Source organism: Gymnogyps californianus, chromosome 19 (genome assembly GCF_018139145.2).
Source record: "Gymnogyps californianus isolate 813 chromosome 19, ASM1813914v2, whole genome shotgun sequence".
Taxonomy (NCBI): domain Eukaryota; kingdom Metazoa; phylum Chordata; class Aves; order Accipitriformes; family Cathartidae; genus Gymnogyps; species Gymnogyps californianus.
Window position 1 is genome coordinate 8,524,550 of NC_059489.1, and position 17,660 is coordinate 8,542,209.

Here is a 17,660-nt window from a genome sequence, read left to right on the forward strand (position 1 = left end):
AACTCGTCTCCACAGGAAAGGAGCCTATGAGCCAGTAGTAAAGAGAACATATAGACAAGCAGACTCACTGGCTGCATTAAAATAGAAAAAGGGAACAGCAACTCACATGTAAGGATTACACCCTACCCTTGTTTCCCAAGAGTTTTCGGAAATTCAAACTGCTTCCAAGATACAGCCTCTCCTCTCTACTAATGCAGAGCCAGCAAAACACAACCCTCCAGCACCCCCCCCACCCCCCCCTAAGAAAACCCCCAAAACCAGAAAGGAACCACAGAAGGCTCAAAAGAGAATGAATTTGTGCAAAGCTGCCCTGGGGCAGTGTGTTCAGGGAGCCGGGCCCACCCCTCAGGGCTCTAGCCTGAGCTGCTCAGGGCTTCCCCCAGGCACACCACAGACACAGCCTGCCTGTAGGGCATCAGGCGACAGGGACAGCAGCTCGCTCCCAGGGTGTCAGGGCTGCAATAGGAGCTGAGAAGGGCTAGAAAAATCAGTGACAGAATAACACACCTCACTGCCACAGCCTTTGGAAAACACTAAGTTGATCAACGCATTCTCCCCATCAGGACATGTTTCAGATTTACACTTTTTCAATCCTGTATCAATTTTAGATATTTAAAAAAACAACAGCTTTTACAAGCTAAACCACATCATTTTTCTGCCCTCTCCATCACCACCAGCAATAAAGATCCCCGATACCTCTAAAGGCTGTTAGCTTTGTTGACGCATGACGCAGACCAGGATACGCCCAACACTGCAAAGCTCAACAATACTGACAGTAGTAAAAATAACTCCTGCTTTGGTATACTAAGCAGTTAAGATCAGGAGGTGCACAGAGAATGTGCATACAATAAACCGTCACAAAACGACAAGGATTATATTGTACAGAAATAGGTCTGAGATTTAAACAGATATGAGATCACCAGGGGCGTGGTAAGAAAGCCACAGACGAAAAAAACCCCACGATTTTCCCTTTTGTTCACATCATCCCAAACAGAACAAACTAAGGAGAGATCAGGCTTAAAGTTCTCTCCAACTGGAAGGAAACAAGCACGCCCTCTCCTTTGTTACCGTATAAACTCCTTTCTTTCACAAGTGCAGCTCTACTGAGACACAGGCTGGTGGAAGTTAGTGAAAAGGGCCTTGCCTGCACTAAGCCAGCAGTGAGGGCAGGTCTGGCAGCCAGGCCACATCCAGATCCAGGCTACCTACCGCAGGACAGACCCGAGCCTCGCACTGCGGCAGGACCCACCACCACCACGGGCACCGTTCCTACCGCAGCCTACTCCCTCGCTGCAGCACTGGCACCTCTCAAGCTCCTGGTGCTGCTCAGCATCACATCTTCTCTCAAACTTTTCCATCCTGTGTGCCAGACTTGGGGAAATGAAACAAAGATCCCAAACTCAGCTGTGCACAAGCGTGCACTCTCACACTGTACTCTGCCAGAGCATGACAGTCTCGGCAAGGAGGCAAGGGATGAAGAGGTAAAGTCTGCTCCTCTTTTTCCCTTTCCTCGCACAGCCCTTTGCAGAACTGTCATTTCCCTTGCCATTTTTTAGTGTTTTGTTTTCAAATCTCAGCCAGAGAAGCATAACCTGGGAGTACAAAGCCATTAACTAACTACTTCTGGCCTGGAGTCCAAGCAACTGGAGGAGGCAGGACAAGCGGATTTTCCAAAGGCTTCAACCCTTGGGTAGTAGCCTGCCCACAGAGCTACTACTCTCCACACAACAAGAAATAACCAATCTCACTGAAAATCCATACAGAAGAGTTTATGGAGCCTGTTGTATGACATCCTCCAGGGCCACCGCATATACTAAGCACATGGTAAACTGACCTCATCTCTTTACTTTTGTCAATGTTCAGACCTTAGAACAAGATAAGGTTACTTTTTACAATTATCTAAAAATATGAAGAGCCCATAGTGGAACAGTTACCTGTTTTAGAAGCAAAATTTAACCCCAGATTTTTAGAGAAACTTAAGCCAACACTTATATTTAAGCTGAAATATAACAAGAAGGGTCTCCTCTTCTGTGTACCTGATGAGCAGTAACACAAACTGTTTGTGGCAGAGTCCAGGCAGAAATACAAGTTACTTCTGAAACCATCCCCTGCCTGCAAGGGTTGCACAGATGGATGGTTTGTTTTGAAGTACTGCAATAATTAGTAAATTATTAATTGAATAGCAGACAACCATACAGTTCTATCAGAAATCTGCATTTTCAACCCAAGAGAAGAGGCAAACACCACCTTTCTGGGTGAAATGATTTTAAGGAAACTCCAACTCTTACCACCCTGATTTCTGCACACCTCAGGATGGAGCCTCCAACTACATTCTTACCACACTTGTGTCTTCCACGGACAAAGCATACATGTTGTTTCAGCCCCAAATCCAGAGTTCTTCCTAGCTTTCAGTCTGGTCAGCAACCCAGGCTGAGATGGTAACACAAAGATGGGAATTACTAAAAATCATTTATATGGTGGTGTGATACATGCTTGTCCATCAGTGCTTGAGTCTTCTCCCACAGCCACGTTCCAGAACCTTTTCAGGATTATACTGTGACCACAATTACATCACCCACAGGCATCAGTACTAAGCCTCCTTGACCATCACAAGCAGGGCAATGCAGAGATAACTTCCACAGGCTTTGGGTGTTAGAGATTTCTACCAATATCTTACTAGCTCACTTAATAAAGCAATAATGGTAACTACAAAAAGGCACTCTCCAGTCAAGCCACCTGAAGCCTCTAAGCACCTCAGTGTTAAAGCACTTAAGTGTCATGCACCTTTTGAACAGGAAGAGCCCAAAGATCAGAAGTTGGCTTAAAAGTCAAAGCCTATAATTCAGAAGTCCCAAATCCATTTCATTTAGCAAAGATGATTTTGATACAGTAGCTTTAAAAAAAGATGCCAATGAAGTTTAAAAAGAAGCTGCTGCTCTCATCTCAAGAGTAACTGATGATTGGTAGAGTTCATCATCTTGGAAAGTGATCGTGATAAAGGCAAGTAAAATTTGCAACTGAATCCTACTTTTCTTCGATCACATGCACCAATCACAGACCTCTCCACAAAGTTCCAGTAACACTTCAGGGTTGAACGGATCAAGACAAACTGCAATTTTCCTCTTGCAGAAAACCTCAGCATCAGAAGTCTAGTCCCAGCAATATTGTAGAGACAGCATGTGATGGATAAATATTTCAATGGGGAAGTCAGCATAGCTTACTCTTTCAGAGGACAATTATAAAAAGACAATTGTGAAGATACTTGAACACTGCACCAAAAAGCATATTGCTAGATGTTACCAACAGTCTGGGCACTCAAACAACACTTCTTTTCATAATAATGGAAAAAAACCCTTGCGATGTGCACAAAAGTAGGGAACTGAAAAAGTGTAGAGTTTCCTGAAAAAAAAAATCACTTACAGTGGGGGAGTAGGGTGCTATAAAAACAATACATATCTATCAGTGTGACATTTTAACAACAGCAGCAGCAGGTTTGTGAATGGAGCACCAAGATGATTCAAGAAAATACTGGAGTTTCAAAACACTTCAAAGAGAAGCTCTGATAAATAGCTATCTCACCATTACAACATCTCTTGGCAGAGATGCGCAGCTTCCGATACATCCGAGGAAGCAAGACAATGCCTCTCTCTGCTCAGAGACATGCATTCAATACAACACTCAGATTTCACCCAAGTGACATTTCAGGAGCACCTGCACCCAGTTAAAACAGCTATTTATAGGAAGGTGGGTGTCAAGAAGGCTAATTTCACCCATCACTTGAGGCCTGGGTGCAAATCACAGACCACATGTTGTCATTTATGATTAAAAGCTCTTCCTCTTCCTGGGCTCTAATGGAGATTTGCCACTTTGCTAAATCACCACATAGCTGAACATGACAGGTGCCACCTTTTCCTGAAAGCATGAGATAAACTCAAAGGCAATGTTTGGATGAGGCTAAGCTGGAAGTAGTAGTAGCTATGCACATAGCACATACTAACCTTGCAATGTTCCTACCGAAGCCTCATTTCCACATGGGAACATAAACAAACATCCTTTGTTTTACTCTTCTTCAGAACACAGATAATCCTGCTTCATTTCAAAGACCCTAAAGCAATTTAGTGGAAAAAATGCCCTTTTAGCTCACATACCAGCATCGTTCATTAACAGGAAAATCTAAAAACCCAGCTCAACATCACTCCTCAGTTCAGATGCAACACTCCCAGGCTAGAAGTTCATACTTAACCAATTAAACATTTTGAGAACATCCAGGGATTTTTCCTGATGAAACTGGAAAAATGAGAGGGCAAACAGATGCCCTGCCAGCTGGGGAGGCAAAGCATTGGACAGGTCTGCCACCATCCAGAGCAGGGTAGGGACCACCCTCTTAAGAGCAATGAACATGCTATTGCCCTGAATAACTTAACGCCCAGTGAAAAATGAAAATAGCAAAGATAAGGGATGTGAGGATAAATGGGTGGGGAGAAAGGGTCTTTGAGGGGCCAGAGATCCTGGTGTGGGGAGAAAACTAAACCTAATCAAAGGGCATGAACACTTAAGGGCCTCTGAAGCAGCAAAGTGGTATAAAAATGAAAGAAAGAGCTATGAAAAAAGACCTGCTACCACAACAAACTTTTGTCTACAGTAGCAGTAACACACCTGATCCTCCTACAGCACAGTAGGAACCAGCTGAGCTAAGAGCCAGGCTAGCAAATACTTAAGAACTGCAATTTGGTGTCTTTTCTACCATGCTCAGTAGTACATACAGGTTGGACAATGATGCTATGAATGTCATTCTGTGTCTAACCCTTGATCTTTTGTTTTAAGCCTTCATTCAAGCATTGCCAGCACTGTAGATCAGAGGCAGGCAATCTGAACTGAACTGTAGCTGAGCTAAGTTAGCAGCACTAATGAGAACAAATGGCATTTCATAAAGACTTCTTAGGCTGCTTTCCAGAACAAGTATCATGGACTCTCCAGCTCCTGGGGTTCGCTGCCATCATCACATCAACACAATTCTTCCAGCACCAAGGAGATGCAGATAGGAGCTGCACAGCAGACGTCTAAGATTGCTCATAAATGCTTCTACAAAATAGCTTGCTAGCCCAAACAGTACTAAGCAGTTATAAAGATCCAAGTTCTGGAAAGCAAGCGCTTTCCACCCTGAGTTTGTTGCCCCCTCCACACGCTCACCCTTAGCAGCATGAGAACACAACACTCATTTAGAGAAGCAGGTACAGGAGCACAGAGACAGGAATCTGCCCAACACACACCACTTTTACAAGCTGATCTTTTCAGTCCCTTCATTTCTCATCACAGCTCTCCTGGCAGCAAACACTTATCAATGCCAGATTAGAAGAGATTAATTAAGTTATCACAAGAGAAAGTTAAGGTTCATGTCAGTCACCATGGGCAGCAAAGTACACTCAATAGCAACTATCAGAGGTAGGGTGGGTGGTGAGACCGGTCTACCCAACTGACTACGGCCAAGAAGGTCAAATGCAGTTTGTCAAACCCAACATGTACGGCTCACCATCAGTTTCCAACCATCTCCACAACCACTAAAGGAAAAAAAATAGCTTTTGCAGTGAGTGCTCACTTTACAGCAAGTATACCAGCTATGGGAGTTCAGATAAGAGTATTTTCTGTACAAAACTGCCTTGCTTGCATGGTTGTACATATGTTAATCAGAAAGACTGCCGTAATCTGAAGAGAAAGCAACTGCATGGGGCAGAAACAAAAGAAGCCAAAGCATCACTGTGAGAGAGAGGATGTTAGGTGTGAAAACACATTGTGTGTTTGCACCTGAATGCCAATTAAACAGTAGAATACACAGAATTAGTGCAACACACACTCAGGCCACATTCACTATGCTAACATGAGACATAATTCAACTCACAATTATTTCAACCATTGTGCAAGAGCAGATAGAGGCCATCCATAGGTACTGGTTACCATTTGGAAATCTGGTACTAAATTATGTTACTGAGAATAGAAAAAAAAAATACAGACAGTACAATTAAGAAGCTGCCAGGAACTTAGCCTGGATTTCTTCCAAAGCTCAAAGTGTCAACACCGGAAAAAAACCAGAAAGACTCCAGTTAAAGATTTTACACATGCATTACAGTGACCACATCAATTACCATATTTGTGATGTTTATTTCCTATAAATTAGTAATCTTTCTCTAAGATCCCCAACAAAACAAGAAATAGGAGAGCCAATCACGTAATACTCCTGTGAAATACAAAGAGTGCTTGATAAGGGAAGTGTTAAGTTTTCATCTAACACTTGGGCTCAGATAAAAGCAGCCTCAGGAAAGAAACATTAATACCATTCAACAAGGTACTCGAGGCTGATCAGGGCAGCCAGAGCCAATTCTGATCAAGAAAGCACAGTGCGAACTGGAGTAGGTGCAGACAAGCGCTGCAAGATGAGCAGGGAAAGAGCCTATCTGGCAAGGAAGTTAGTGATATACAGTCTGAGGGTGAAAAGGGAGAAAATGATTGTGCTTCACCACATAATAGCACATTTACAAAGACAAGAAGCTATTTAGGAGCCAGGTTTGCTTTTTACAAGATGACATGGGTGTAAACTGCTTGCAGTTTATGCTAGAAATTACAAATTTTCTCATCAAGATTGGGACAGCTTCCTAATTCAAGAAATCAGAGCAAACAGTTAACTCTTTATGACAGACCTTCCCCGATGGATACACCAGCAGGCTGCTGCTGGCTGCAGTGATAGCAGGGACTGGCTCAGGATGCCCTCGCTAGTACTAGCCTGGAGTGCTCACGAGTAATCACAGGGAGTTCCTGCCCAGCACACATTTTATTATAGCTGAGTTATTATAGTGAGTTACAGTCACCCTGTACTTAGCACTTTGCTTTATCATTACAGGGCAAATTTTGTTTGTGAACCAAATGAGACATTTCGGTCATGTACCAGCACAATCCCTACACCACACAAAACTAAACAGAGGAAGTTTCCAGCCCCAGAGTCAAAAGGGCAAATAAGCCAATTCAGCTACACAGGTCAGATGTTCTGGGTGAAAAGGTAGTTACTGAGCCAATAATACACTCTGAATCTGACTGTCTCATTTTTACACATGAAGTGAGATCTCAAAACATTGACAGCTGGCACATTAGGATGATAAATATATCAATGTATTAAAAAAAATCCTGAAGTTTCTTCCTAATCTAAGCAGTCAGGAATTCTGGTATTTCCTGTGCAGTGTCACCTTCCCTGCTGTGTAATTCTGCAAGGTGCTCTCTTCTTTCTTATATTTCAGGAACACACAGAGGTGCACAGTCTAGGAAGCAACTTGCTTCATCCAGGATGCAGCTTGCTTCATCCTGTGAAGTTTGCTCCAGTTCAGAAAGCTTCCATGGTCAGGATAATTCAGGTCTATGTTCATCAATCACAAGCTGCATTAAATATACCCCAAGGAGGAAACATTATATACTACTACACCACCTTAGGAAGAGCTTCCCAAGCTTTCTAGAATACACCCGAAATGTTGGCCAGCCCACCTCTTACAGGAAGCAAATGAATCATCCACATCTGCAGACTTTAAAAAAAAACCAAACCCAGAAGTTTTCCAGGAAGGACAGAGATTCCTCCCTCTTCCCTGCTCCCATTTTCTGCTTTAAACTGAGGCCCACAGACAATTCACTAAGATGAGACTGTACTTCAGCATGGGAAACCAGAGCAACTTTTACAACCTGTGGCACAAGGACAGAGAAAAGGCTTCTGACAGAAGTCGCATGTGTTAAGGACAAAACAAATATGAAGAGGCAGTTCATTATGTACCATTTCCAGCCAGTTACACAACTGCATAGTAACTCTAAATTTAGAAAATGTGGCTATTTTGTCTCAAGACTAATGCTGTTTCAAGGAACTTGGACTCAGACGCTGAACAGAAGCATGAATATTTCTTGCAATAGTCATGAGAATTATTCACTTGGATTAGATATATAACCCACCTTCCAAGGAAAAAACCAACTTTCATCTTCAAAAGCAGACAGAAGGGCAAAGCCAAAGGACAAAGAGGGCCTTGCTGGAAGTCTGATCAACTCTGAACAAAAATATTAAGCAGTACTCCATGCACACCTCAAATACTGAAAAGCAAAAGTGTGAGGGCAGAGGCCAGTGGCAGCACTGGCCACTTGAGACGGGAAGGGCAGCGGCCAGGAAGGCCTCCGACCCCTCTCCAGCAGCAGGTAAGGCAGAACTGGCCAGTTTAGTGCCATCTGAAGTAAAGCCAGATGAAGGAAAATACAAAGGCTCCTTGGTGATCAGAGTGCTACTCAAGCTCCAGCTGTGTTTCAGCATAGCTGCTGCCAACAATTTCACTGAGGACTGAGATCTAGGACCAGTTATTTAACAATATAACTTGAGCAAAGAGGCCTGAAACACCCACTTGATTCTAGAAACGCTGCCATGAACTAAGTTAACAGCCTACATCTAGGCTGCTCTTCACTGACTACATTCTAGTTTCCAAGCATCCCATTTTACACATACGCCAAATAACCAATGTATTATGGTTCGGGGTGAGAATAATTTGCCCAGACAGAAGTCTCTAGCTATAACTGCACTGAGGAACATCAAAAGTTTTTCCACCGAGCAGGCAGCTTGTGCTCTCCAGCCCTGGTCAGAAAGGGTCAAATAGAGAAGGCACTGAGCACACACGAGGAAAACACCACCAGGCCTGGCAGCACTGATGCTGGCTGTCTTACCCAGAGCCACCCGAGGGGGAAGTTTTTGTCACCTTTCCAACTTGCACAGCCAAAGAGGCACTGCCACATCAGAGCCCAGAAAGCTCTTTGAAGATGAAGAGTGCTACTTACTTGCTAAGTATCCTTATCAGCAGAGAAGCAGCACCTTTTCTTACAACCAAAATGATTCATACGCACAATTCTTTTATTCTCAAAGAAGTTATACCCTTTCAAAAGTAGGTAAAAAAATAAATCAGTCGTGATGGAACTAATTCCAGCTCTCCCAGTATTAGCGTATTTCACTAAGTAGAAGGTTCATCGTCCACTGACGAATGAAAACTGTACCCAGTCACTTCAACAGGAATGATGCACTAGGAACTCCCAGCTTTGGGCTAAGAAACATAGTTAAAAGCCTTAAGCTCTTGATCTTTTCAGCTGGTGATTAAATAGCCCTCTTCACTTGTCAGTCTCCAAACCCCTCCCTCAAGCAGAGAAGCTAATAGCTTTACAGGCAGTGGTAAGAACAAACCACCGAGGCTGTGTTTGATGTGTGCCGAATACATGGTACTACTGTTGCAATTTTATTGTACAAAACGAATGCTGCTTAATGGACCAAGGGCATAGCTACCTAGTTTCTCTTCAACTCAAGAGACTGTAACCAGAGGCTGTGAAGTGATACCACTGCAAATGCAAGCTGAGCAGGATTTTCTTATTTCAAATTTACTTCTGTGAATGAAATTTTTTCCTGGCCTGGAAGCTACAGTAAGACACCAAGTCCTCCTATCCTCTCCTAGCCTGCTTTGCTGCAAGTCCTTGGTCTCACCTCCTACCAGCCTTCACACTGCCCATTCGTTTCACAAAGCTACAGCACCAGCTGTTGAGGAAAGAAACAGAGGTCATGATTTTAAAGACAATGGCAAAAGCAGGGAAAAAAATTCAGCTTTGCAATGACAAAGAAGCCAACCTACCTAGAGCATCCAACATACATCCGTAGCAGGGAGCTGGTTGTTCAAACCCCTTGAAAAACTGGGCAAATTATTTAAGCTTGATGCATCCCACTTTCAAGATCTCAGCACATGTGCACAAAAAGCATTTTTTATCTTGGCTTCCACCTGCTCCCCTTATATACCCAAGCAGCCTTCTACCCCATGCCAGAAGCTAATAAAGCAAGTCCAAAAAACCCGCCCAAAACTAGAGTCTCATCAAGATACTGCTCTAGACAGCACTTCCACACATCTCTAACTATTAATTCATTAAAGTTTAGACCAGCAGGTTAGTAGTTACATGGTGCACGCTCTAAGCTCGCAGCATACAGGCATCAATGCTATTTCGCTTAAGTTTTCCCCATAACCTGAACTGCTCTGCGACCCCCTCCACAGTCACAGAGCTTCTCTGGTGCAGCATGTACCTGACCGATGGAGAAGGATGAACAAAGCATAAAGGTGATGTCATTTCTTTAAAACAACCACCCAAAAAGCAGTCTAGTGTAGAGAGCTACAGATTCCTTAGTCTTAAAATCTGACCACTCTCAACCTACATTTTTGGCCTCGATCTGCATGTCATATTCTGTAACAGGGAGCAACTCCATCTGCGAGTGCTTATTGGATCTATCTCTCCATTAAGTTGCTTTAAACCCTAAACAATTAAGGGCAGAAGACAAATCTAACATCACCTGTACTTCCCCTTACCTCTCCTGCACAAGCACATATCCAACACACAGTTATCAAGTCCACATCCACCATCAATATGTTTGTTCCCATCTACACCACACTGAAGATTTCAGCCCAGTAAATGTTCAGTTTCCACTTGGGCCACTTCCATTGCCTGGTCCAAGCACTCCCCAAAGGCTGGGGCAGAAAGTGCAGCAGACATGGCTCCATACCCTTCTTTTTGTCAGATGCACAGTCAAATACATGAGGTAGGTAAGAATAATCCTGAAATGCACAGTAAGAGGTGTTTTTTATCAAGAAACACAGCCGAGCCCATAACACACCTAACTGCACAAAGTTGGGCTGCACGTGCTCTGGCTTACCACTGCAGGCACAGGATCCTCCATGCAATTCATTCAGCACAGACCAAAAAGAGCAGTAAATCTAAAAGGACACCTGTCAACTTGAAACTCAGGCACATCTGAAAGCACTGCAGCTATTACAGTTATCAGTAATTCCCACCACCTCTACCACCAAAACCACGTTTTTTCATAGTATTTGATGTTTCAAGTCATCTCTTACCATCATTATCACTCTACCCCCCACGTAGTCTCCTACTCCCTTCACAGAAACACTTAACATTCAGAAAGAAAAAACCTTATCCATATCTGCCAAAGGTAAATCCCCCACCCAGTCCCAGGACCTTCCCACTAAGAGAAACTGACTTTTGCTGAAGTTTGTTAACTTCACAAATTCAAGTTAGCAGAATATTTTGGTTTCAGACAAACATGCACACATCTATTTAGCAGCCTAACAGCCAACAGCAAATGGAAAAAAGCCCAAACATTACCATGGAGTCTCCCTATGGTTTTTTTTTTGTTCCAGAAGATGGAGTTAGCATCCTCCTACCTTGCCACAGGTCTAAAGGTCTCAGGAGTAGGACACACCAGCTACGCAAGGTAGAGCCTGAACTGAGTTACAGGTCAAGTGCTCTAGAGCACTACATAAAAAGAAGAAAGCCAAGCCATCATTTTGCATCTCTCAGTTCCAGGAAACTCAGGACTGACAACCTCAAAAGCAAGTGCAAAGATTTCAGATTAAAGTATCAGCTCCTGTGCTTACAACAACCCATTTGGGCAAAAACCCAGCACGTGGTGGGAGGTAACAGTAAAGTGGAAACAATGAGGCAGGTTTTTCCTAAGTAGCATTTAGGAAGGTGTCATCACCTTCTGAGCCTTTGAAATCCCCCAAGTAATTAAACAGTCAAACAAGAAGAGGCTTTTAGCTTCGCAAACACCAATTATTTCCCAGCACCAACACAGATGCTGAACATTAAAAACAGTGTCTTTCCTCTGAAGAGAGGAGTTGAGGACAGCTGCCATAAGTAAGCAAGACCTTGCCCCAAAAAGCATCTGTCAAAGCTTCTGCTGTTTAACTTCAATGAAGAACCTTCAGCCAAAAAAGTAACTTTATAAAATTGCTTAAAGCCGCTTCTTTACAGAAGTCTGCATTGCAGCTGCATCACATCAGCAACGGAAGAACTTGTATGAGAAAGTTGCAGCAAAATGCCTCACTCACACAGGTATTTCAAAGCCTGCCATGGGCTTTGATTGATTCCTTCTAAAGCTTTTAGTGCACATTAGTTTGTTTACTAGTCCTAAGAGCATTACTAATTTAGCTGGTTTTTTTTTTTCTAAGCTCTACTGGCACATTGAAAGTGAGTGCACCTTGGAAGAGAGTGCGTCACAAGAACTGCTTGCTTGGGGAGAGGTTTCGTCCATTTTAAAAATAACATTCCTGTCTAGATTTGGAATAGTTATAATTAATTGCATAGCCCAGGTGGCCACTTGCAGCTCCTGAATTATCAATTCACTCTGCACACTGTACACAAAACAACTCTTCATACAGTAATAGCATACATTATTTAGTACTCCTGAGATTTCCATACTGCGAGTTGTGCAGGATTCCACTTTTGCAGTAAAATATTAATGATGATCCCCAAGTCTATATTGCAAGAGCCAAACAAATCAAAGTAAAACGGGGAATCGACTCAAGGGTACATAACCTTGCAATGGATACTCACAGGATGGAAAGGTCACCCATTAAAGTGGTTCTCTTTTACACAGAACTGCAAAAATTCCAGTAAGCCTTTTCTCTTCTCCTGCCTCTAACAGCTACAAACATCAGGTGGTTTCAAAGAACTCCCCTGGGAGACTAACTGAAATGTCAGATGCAAGAAGAGGGTTAGATACAGCTTCCTCATGCAATAACAGCCAGTATTTATAGTTTATGGGCATGGAATTTGTGTGCTGCAACAACACTAGAGTTCTGCACTGTGACCAGCATTTCCTCACAGCACCTGAGAAGGACCCTGCCTGTTCAACGCAGAGCCATCCCTCTTCATCTGCTGCAACGTACCCACGCTGCATCGCCGCACTTCCAGACAGCAAACGCCTTGCCAGGTTTGAAGATGGAGGATTTTTAAGGCTCTCTGTTTTCATCCCTCAATTGCAAATAGCTTCCACAGAGTCACTAGCTAGGACTAACATCTGAAGAGCACATACTGGTGGGCTGGGATCCCAGCAGTGAGGGCTCAGAGTGGCTGTAAAGGGACAGAGAGGGAAAACACAGACCTTCAGTAAAAGGAAGTATTTCCTTCTATAGCATAAGCACAGAAAGAGCACAACTTAAAAGTTCAGGTCACAGCAGTAACTACATGGCAGAATTCAGACAAGAAATAAAATATTCATTAAAATCTTGAAGTGATGTGAGTGTAACGTCTTCAGAAACTTCTCTGCAACCTTATATTCATGACTCAATATTTGAGGTCAAGAAATTATAGCAGTGAAGGGTGGAAAGGAACAGAAGGGCTGTGTGGGATGAAGCAGACTTGAATTCATAGACTTGTGGAGATAACATCAGATAATTTCCAGCTAACAAGCTGATCAGCCACTGGATTATGTCTGAGGAGCCCTGATAGTTTGAATGCTTTTCCAAAGCAAAGCTGAATGCAGTAAGACTGTGACCCAAACAAAGTTGTATTCTGGACCTTACAAAACAAAAGGCTGCTAAAAACTTCAAAAAAACACTTGCACCTTGACTCTTACAGCAATTCTGAGGCCCTGTAGGGTCCCCTACACATAAATCAATCAGCACCACGTGCGTACCACAGCATCACACCAAGACGCTAGCGCAAGCATTTGCTCCCCGAGGCAGACACAGAGCAGGAGGCAGGGAACTCAGCACCCTGGCCGGCTGAAGGCCTTTAGATAAGGTGCTGAAATACAACACCTGCACTTTCCATTTCCCCCAGCTGCAGAAGAGGCATATCTGCCTTGCACAGGCTTTGTGAAAATGAAAGGTGGCAGAGAGCTCTGAGGCTTTCAGGTGAGAAGCAGGAGGAAGGGTAGCAGCATGTTAAAGCACCCTATGAGCCTTACTAGTATATCTAACATGTTCGAGCATTTTTGTAAAGTTCCCAAAGGCAGCTCAAGTGTGCAGCAGGAATGCTAACCTACAGCTGAGAAATCCTGAAATTAAAATTCAGCTGGGTCTCAAGTAGTCCTGCTAATTTGTTAGAGAAAAGCATCAAGTGCTCACACAGTTCACAGTACTTTCACAACCCGCGTTGCAAATTACATCTGGCATTCAAATGGTACCATGAAGACAAGAGATATGGCTTTAGCCAGTCAGAGGAACTGCTCTTCAGGTTTGTTGGGTCAGGCACGACATGGACGGCAAACATATTTGGAAAGGGAAGCTTTCCTCCTTCCAGGACAGCTTGGGTTTTACAATATTGAGCAACAATGATTTTCCAGTGTTTTAAATGGGGAAAGTGGTCATGGAAGGCAAGAAAGGAGCACATGGAGCCAGAGGGTAAGAAATCCTGGCTCTTCTTCTATTCACATCATTGTCATGATACTGCTAATGACTATCAACACAGGAATCAAAGGCAGGAATGTACTCAGATATACCACTTATTATCGGAGGAGCTAGCGGGGCTTTGTAGCAACTGCTAGCTCTATTTCAAGAGAAAGTTTCTATTACTTATTTACACCAGTAATCATGTGCTTGGGTGTAAGTGGCAGTCTGCCTGCCATTTCCAACAGGAAAGAGCAACAGCAAGCATTGAACTTCTAGAAGCAACAGTAAAAGTGATTAGCCTACCTGTTCCCTAGCTGAAAAAAAATAATTTAACCGCCCACAGTTTAAAGAAAAGACAGGAAAGCTTTAGGATTATAATTGGGTACAGAAAGATGCTTCTGACCTTTGCACTAGGAGCCAAAGGTGCTGTTTCACTACCCTCAAAATTTGCAACAACTTTATTTCTCCCTCGGTTACAACACTCGCTCTATCCAATACGTGCGCCAGGGTTCATAGATCTTAAAGCGCATGACGAACACGAGATAGACAGGCACCCAGCCTTCTACATGAAAGCAGGATCTAACGTACAAAACAGGCACACGATGGCACAAGATGGGGCTAGCGAAAGCCCTGGCCCCAGGAGCACCTTTACCCTCTGCCCATTTCAGAATTAAGAGCTCAGGGAAATAAAAGGTAATAGAAGGAAATAAAAGGGTGCAACAAGCACCCTCTTGAATCCATGGTTTAGCTGCAACCAGGACAGGTTAATGTTTTTAAGGACGTCAAACAAGAATCTCGCAGCCAAAGATGCTAGAGAGTCAGAGTCACAGCCAAAAGATGTATCTGCAGGTAACAGCACCCAAAAGCCAACAAACTTTAGGCCCAGGACAACCATGCGGTGCCTACAGTTTGTACCCCTCCCAGCATCGACAATGACAGGCACGTCAGGCTTACCTGGCCTGTTCTCACACATCAGTGTAACCCAAAAAGGGCTAGGTCAGAGGACAGGTAAAAAACCTGATTATAACCACGAAATGGTAAGTCCCACAACATGTTTCTAATGGCGTCAGATTTGTTTTTAGCAACCTCGACCTGCAGCGCAGATCGTACACAATGCCTCTCAATTTTGTTAGTGGGCTGCTTTTCAAATGGAAAAATCAATATAAGCACACCTAAATTTCTGAAGCACCTAGGAAACTTCTCCCCAGGGTCCATTACCCAAGTGGTAAAGACGCCTATACCAGAGAAGGACCACGAAAAGGACAGACAGATCGTTTATTTACATAACTGTCTTTGATTTCTGATCCTCCCGAGTCTAGCTGTTTCTAACGTTGCAAAGGGTACAGTTACCAAGCAACTAAAGTCAGAGCTAACACTTCTGGATTTGGGGACCCAGTAACAACTCCTAAGCCTGTGTTTACTCACCCAAATCGAGGCAGCTTTGTTTAGATGCTGAAAACCACACTCAACTTGGGACAAACTTTTGCTGCAACAGCGCACGAAGATTTTATTGGAAGGCTGCAGTGATTGAATTGTGGTTCTTTAGAGAAAGAAGGCTTTTTTTTTTTTTTAAGGTAGAAATACATCACATGGCAGTATCTTTTCTGAATACCTGTTTTCATTTTCCTTATCTCCAACCGGTCACGTGTCTAATGACACTACCACCTAAATTTAGCTCATTCTGTTAGCACTTGCAATCCTACCGATGCCTGTAGGACTGCAACACACCTTTCTTCCTCTCAGTCTCCCCTCTCTCCTTCGGCGTACGGGGCCATTTCTGAAACAGCAAAGCAGACGGCATACCAGAAGCCTCCTGCTTTCGCCTGCCACCCCAGAAGAGCGCTCGGACCCGCTCCGCTACAAGGACAGTGCAGGCCGCCTGTTTTGTTCAGTGCAACGCCCATTCCTCGCAGGCCCCTTTGTGCTATATTACAGTGCCCCCTCGCTCGCTTTTGTCTCCGTACTGTCAGTCAGTCTGTGCGAAACCCCACGCCAGACGAACTTTGTGAAGTGGGAATATTCTAACACAGACCTACACCTTGTGGCTCTTCAGATATAATTAAGAGGTCACACACTTACGTATGTCTCATCAGCAGGGGGTAAACGCTCACGTAAACAAGGGCAGATCCAAACCATGGTTACTTGCCGCTGAAATCTTTATCTAGTCAAGGTTTCCCTATTCGGCTGTTGAGTCCCCTAAAACAGGCAATGACGACACTGACAAGGCAGAGATACTGGCCCACATCCCCACCATGTAAGAGGGGTCTGGAAGCTTGCTCAAATCACCTTCACAGGCAGGCCTCTCCTTATGCCATTAAATCCCAGCCCCCCAGCGAAACAGCCATACTTTGCCACCAGCAAAAGGCAGGAGCGTCATCAATGCCTGGGTTCCAGAAGGAGCGTGATGAAGGAAGGGAAAGGGATTTCAACCTCTGGAGGACACCGTCCACCTTCCCCACGCTCAGACTCCTGCACGCCGCCACCGGCTGGCGAGGACGGGGGGTGATACGGGAAAAGGAGCAACAACCCCCTTCTCGGGTGCCTCCAGAGCAGCCAAACACCACAGCCGGCGGGGGAGGGAGCCGGCCGGCAGCCCCGCAAACCGGCAGGCCGCGCAGGCCCCTGCCCCGGGAGGCCTCCAAGGCGGAGCGCCGGTCTTGCAGACGGAGCCAGGCCCCCCGGGGGGGGGGGGGGTGTCACACACACGGACGCAGAGGCCGAGCCAGGCCGCGGACAGCCCCTCTCGGCGGGAGCCGGCGGAGCCCGAGGCCGCCCCGGTTACCTTGGTCTCCTTGACGTGCTGCTTGATGCCCTCCGGGTACCACTGCACCCGCACGTAGCCCCGCCGCAGCGGGCTGGCGCGGCCCTCCTCCGCGCCGCCGGCCCCCGGGCCTCCCGACTCGGAGCCTCCCGAGCTGGCGGCGCCGCCGCCGGTCCCGCGTCCGCCCTCCTCCTCCTCCGAGTCGGAGTCCTCGCCGTGGATGAGGCGCACCAGGCCGAACCGCACCGAGCCGCGGTAGCGGCCCGACACCAGGTCGTGGGAGAAGAGGAGGCGCTGCGAGCCGCCCGGCGGGGCCGGCAGGGGCAGGGCGGCGGGGGGGCCGGGGCGGCGGGGGCCGGGGCCGCCTCAGCGGGCTGGTCCGCCATGGCGCCGGGCAGAGCGGGAGAGCGCGCGGCCGCCGGCGCAGGCTGGGGGAGGGGATGGGCGGCGCGGGCCGCGCGCAAGTAACGGCCCGGGGGCGGGGACCGGCGGGGACACGCCCAACGCCGCGCCACGCCCACCGCGCGGGAGGGGCGGGAGGTGACGGGTCCGGACCCGGCCTTCGTGGGGGGCTGCACTGCATCATCCCCGGGCCCCCGGTCATGGGGGGCTGCACTGCATCATCCCCGGGCCCCCAGTCATGGGGGGCTGCACTGCAGCATCCCCGGGCCCCCAGT

At 45.7% G+C, this 17,660-nt stretch overlaps 1 protein-coding gene across 1 annotated transcript in view; it reads right to left on the bottom strand.

Moving 5' to 3' along the window:
* The window catches only part of UBE2O (ubiquitin conjugating enzyme E2 O), a 67,089-nt gene extending 49,720 nt beyond the window's left edge, over nucleotides 1-17,369 (bottom strand). The window contains 2 exon segments of the mRNA XM_050908289.1: nucleotides 17,005-17,330; nucleotides 17,333-17,369. Coding sequence (XP_050764246.1) covers nucleotides 17,005-17,330; nucleotides 17,333-17,369 — 363 coding nt within the window.
* Nucleotides 17,370-17,660: the final 291 nt, after the last annotated feature.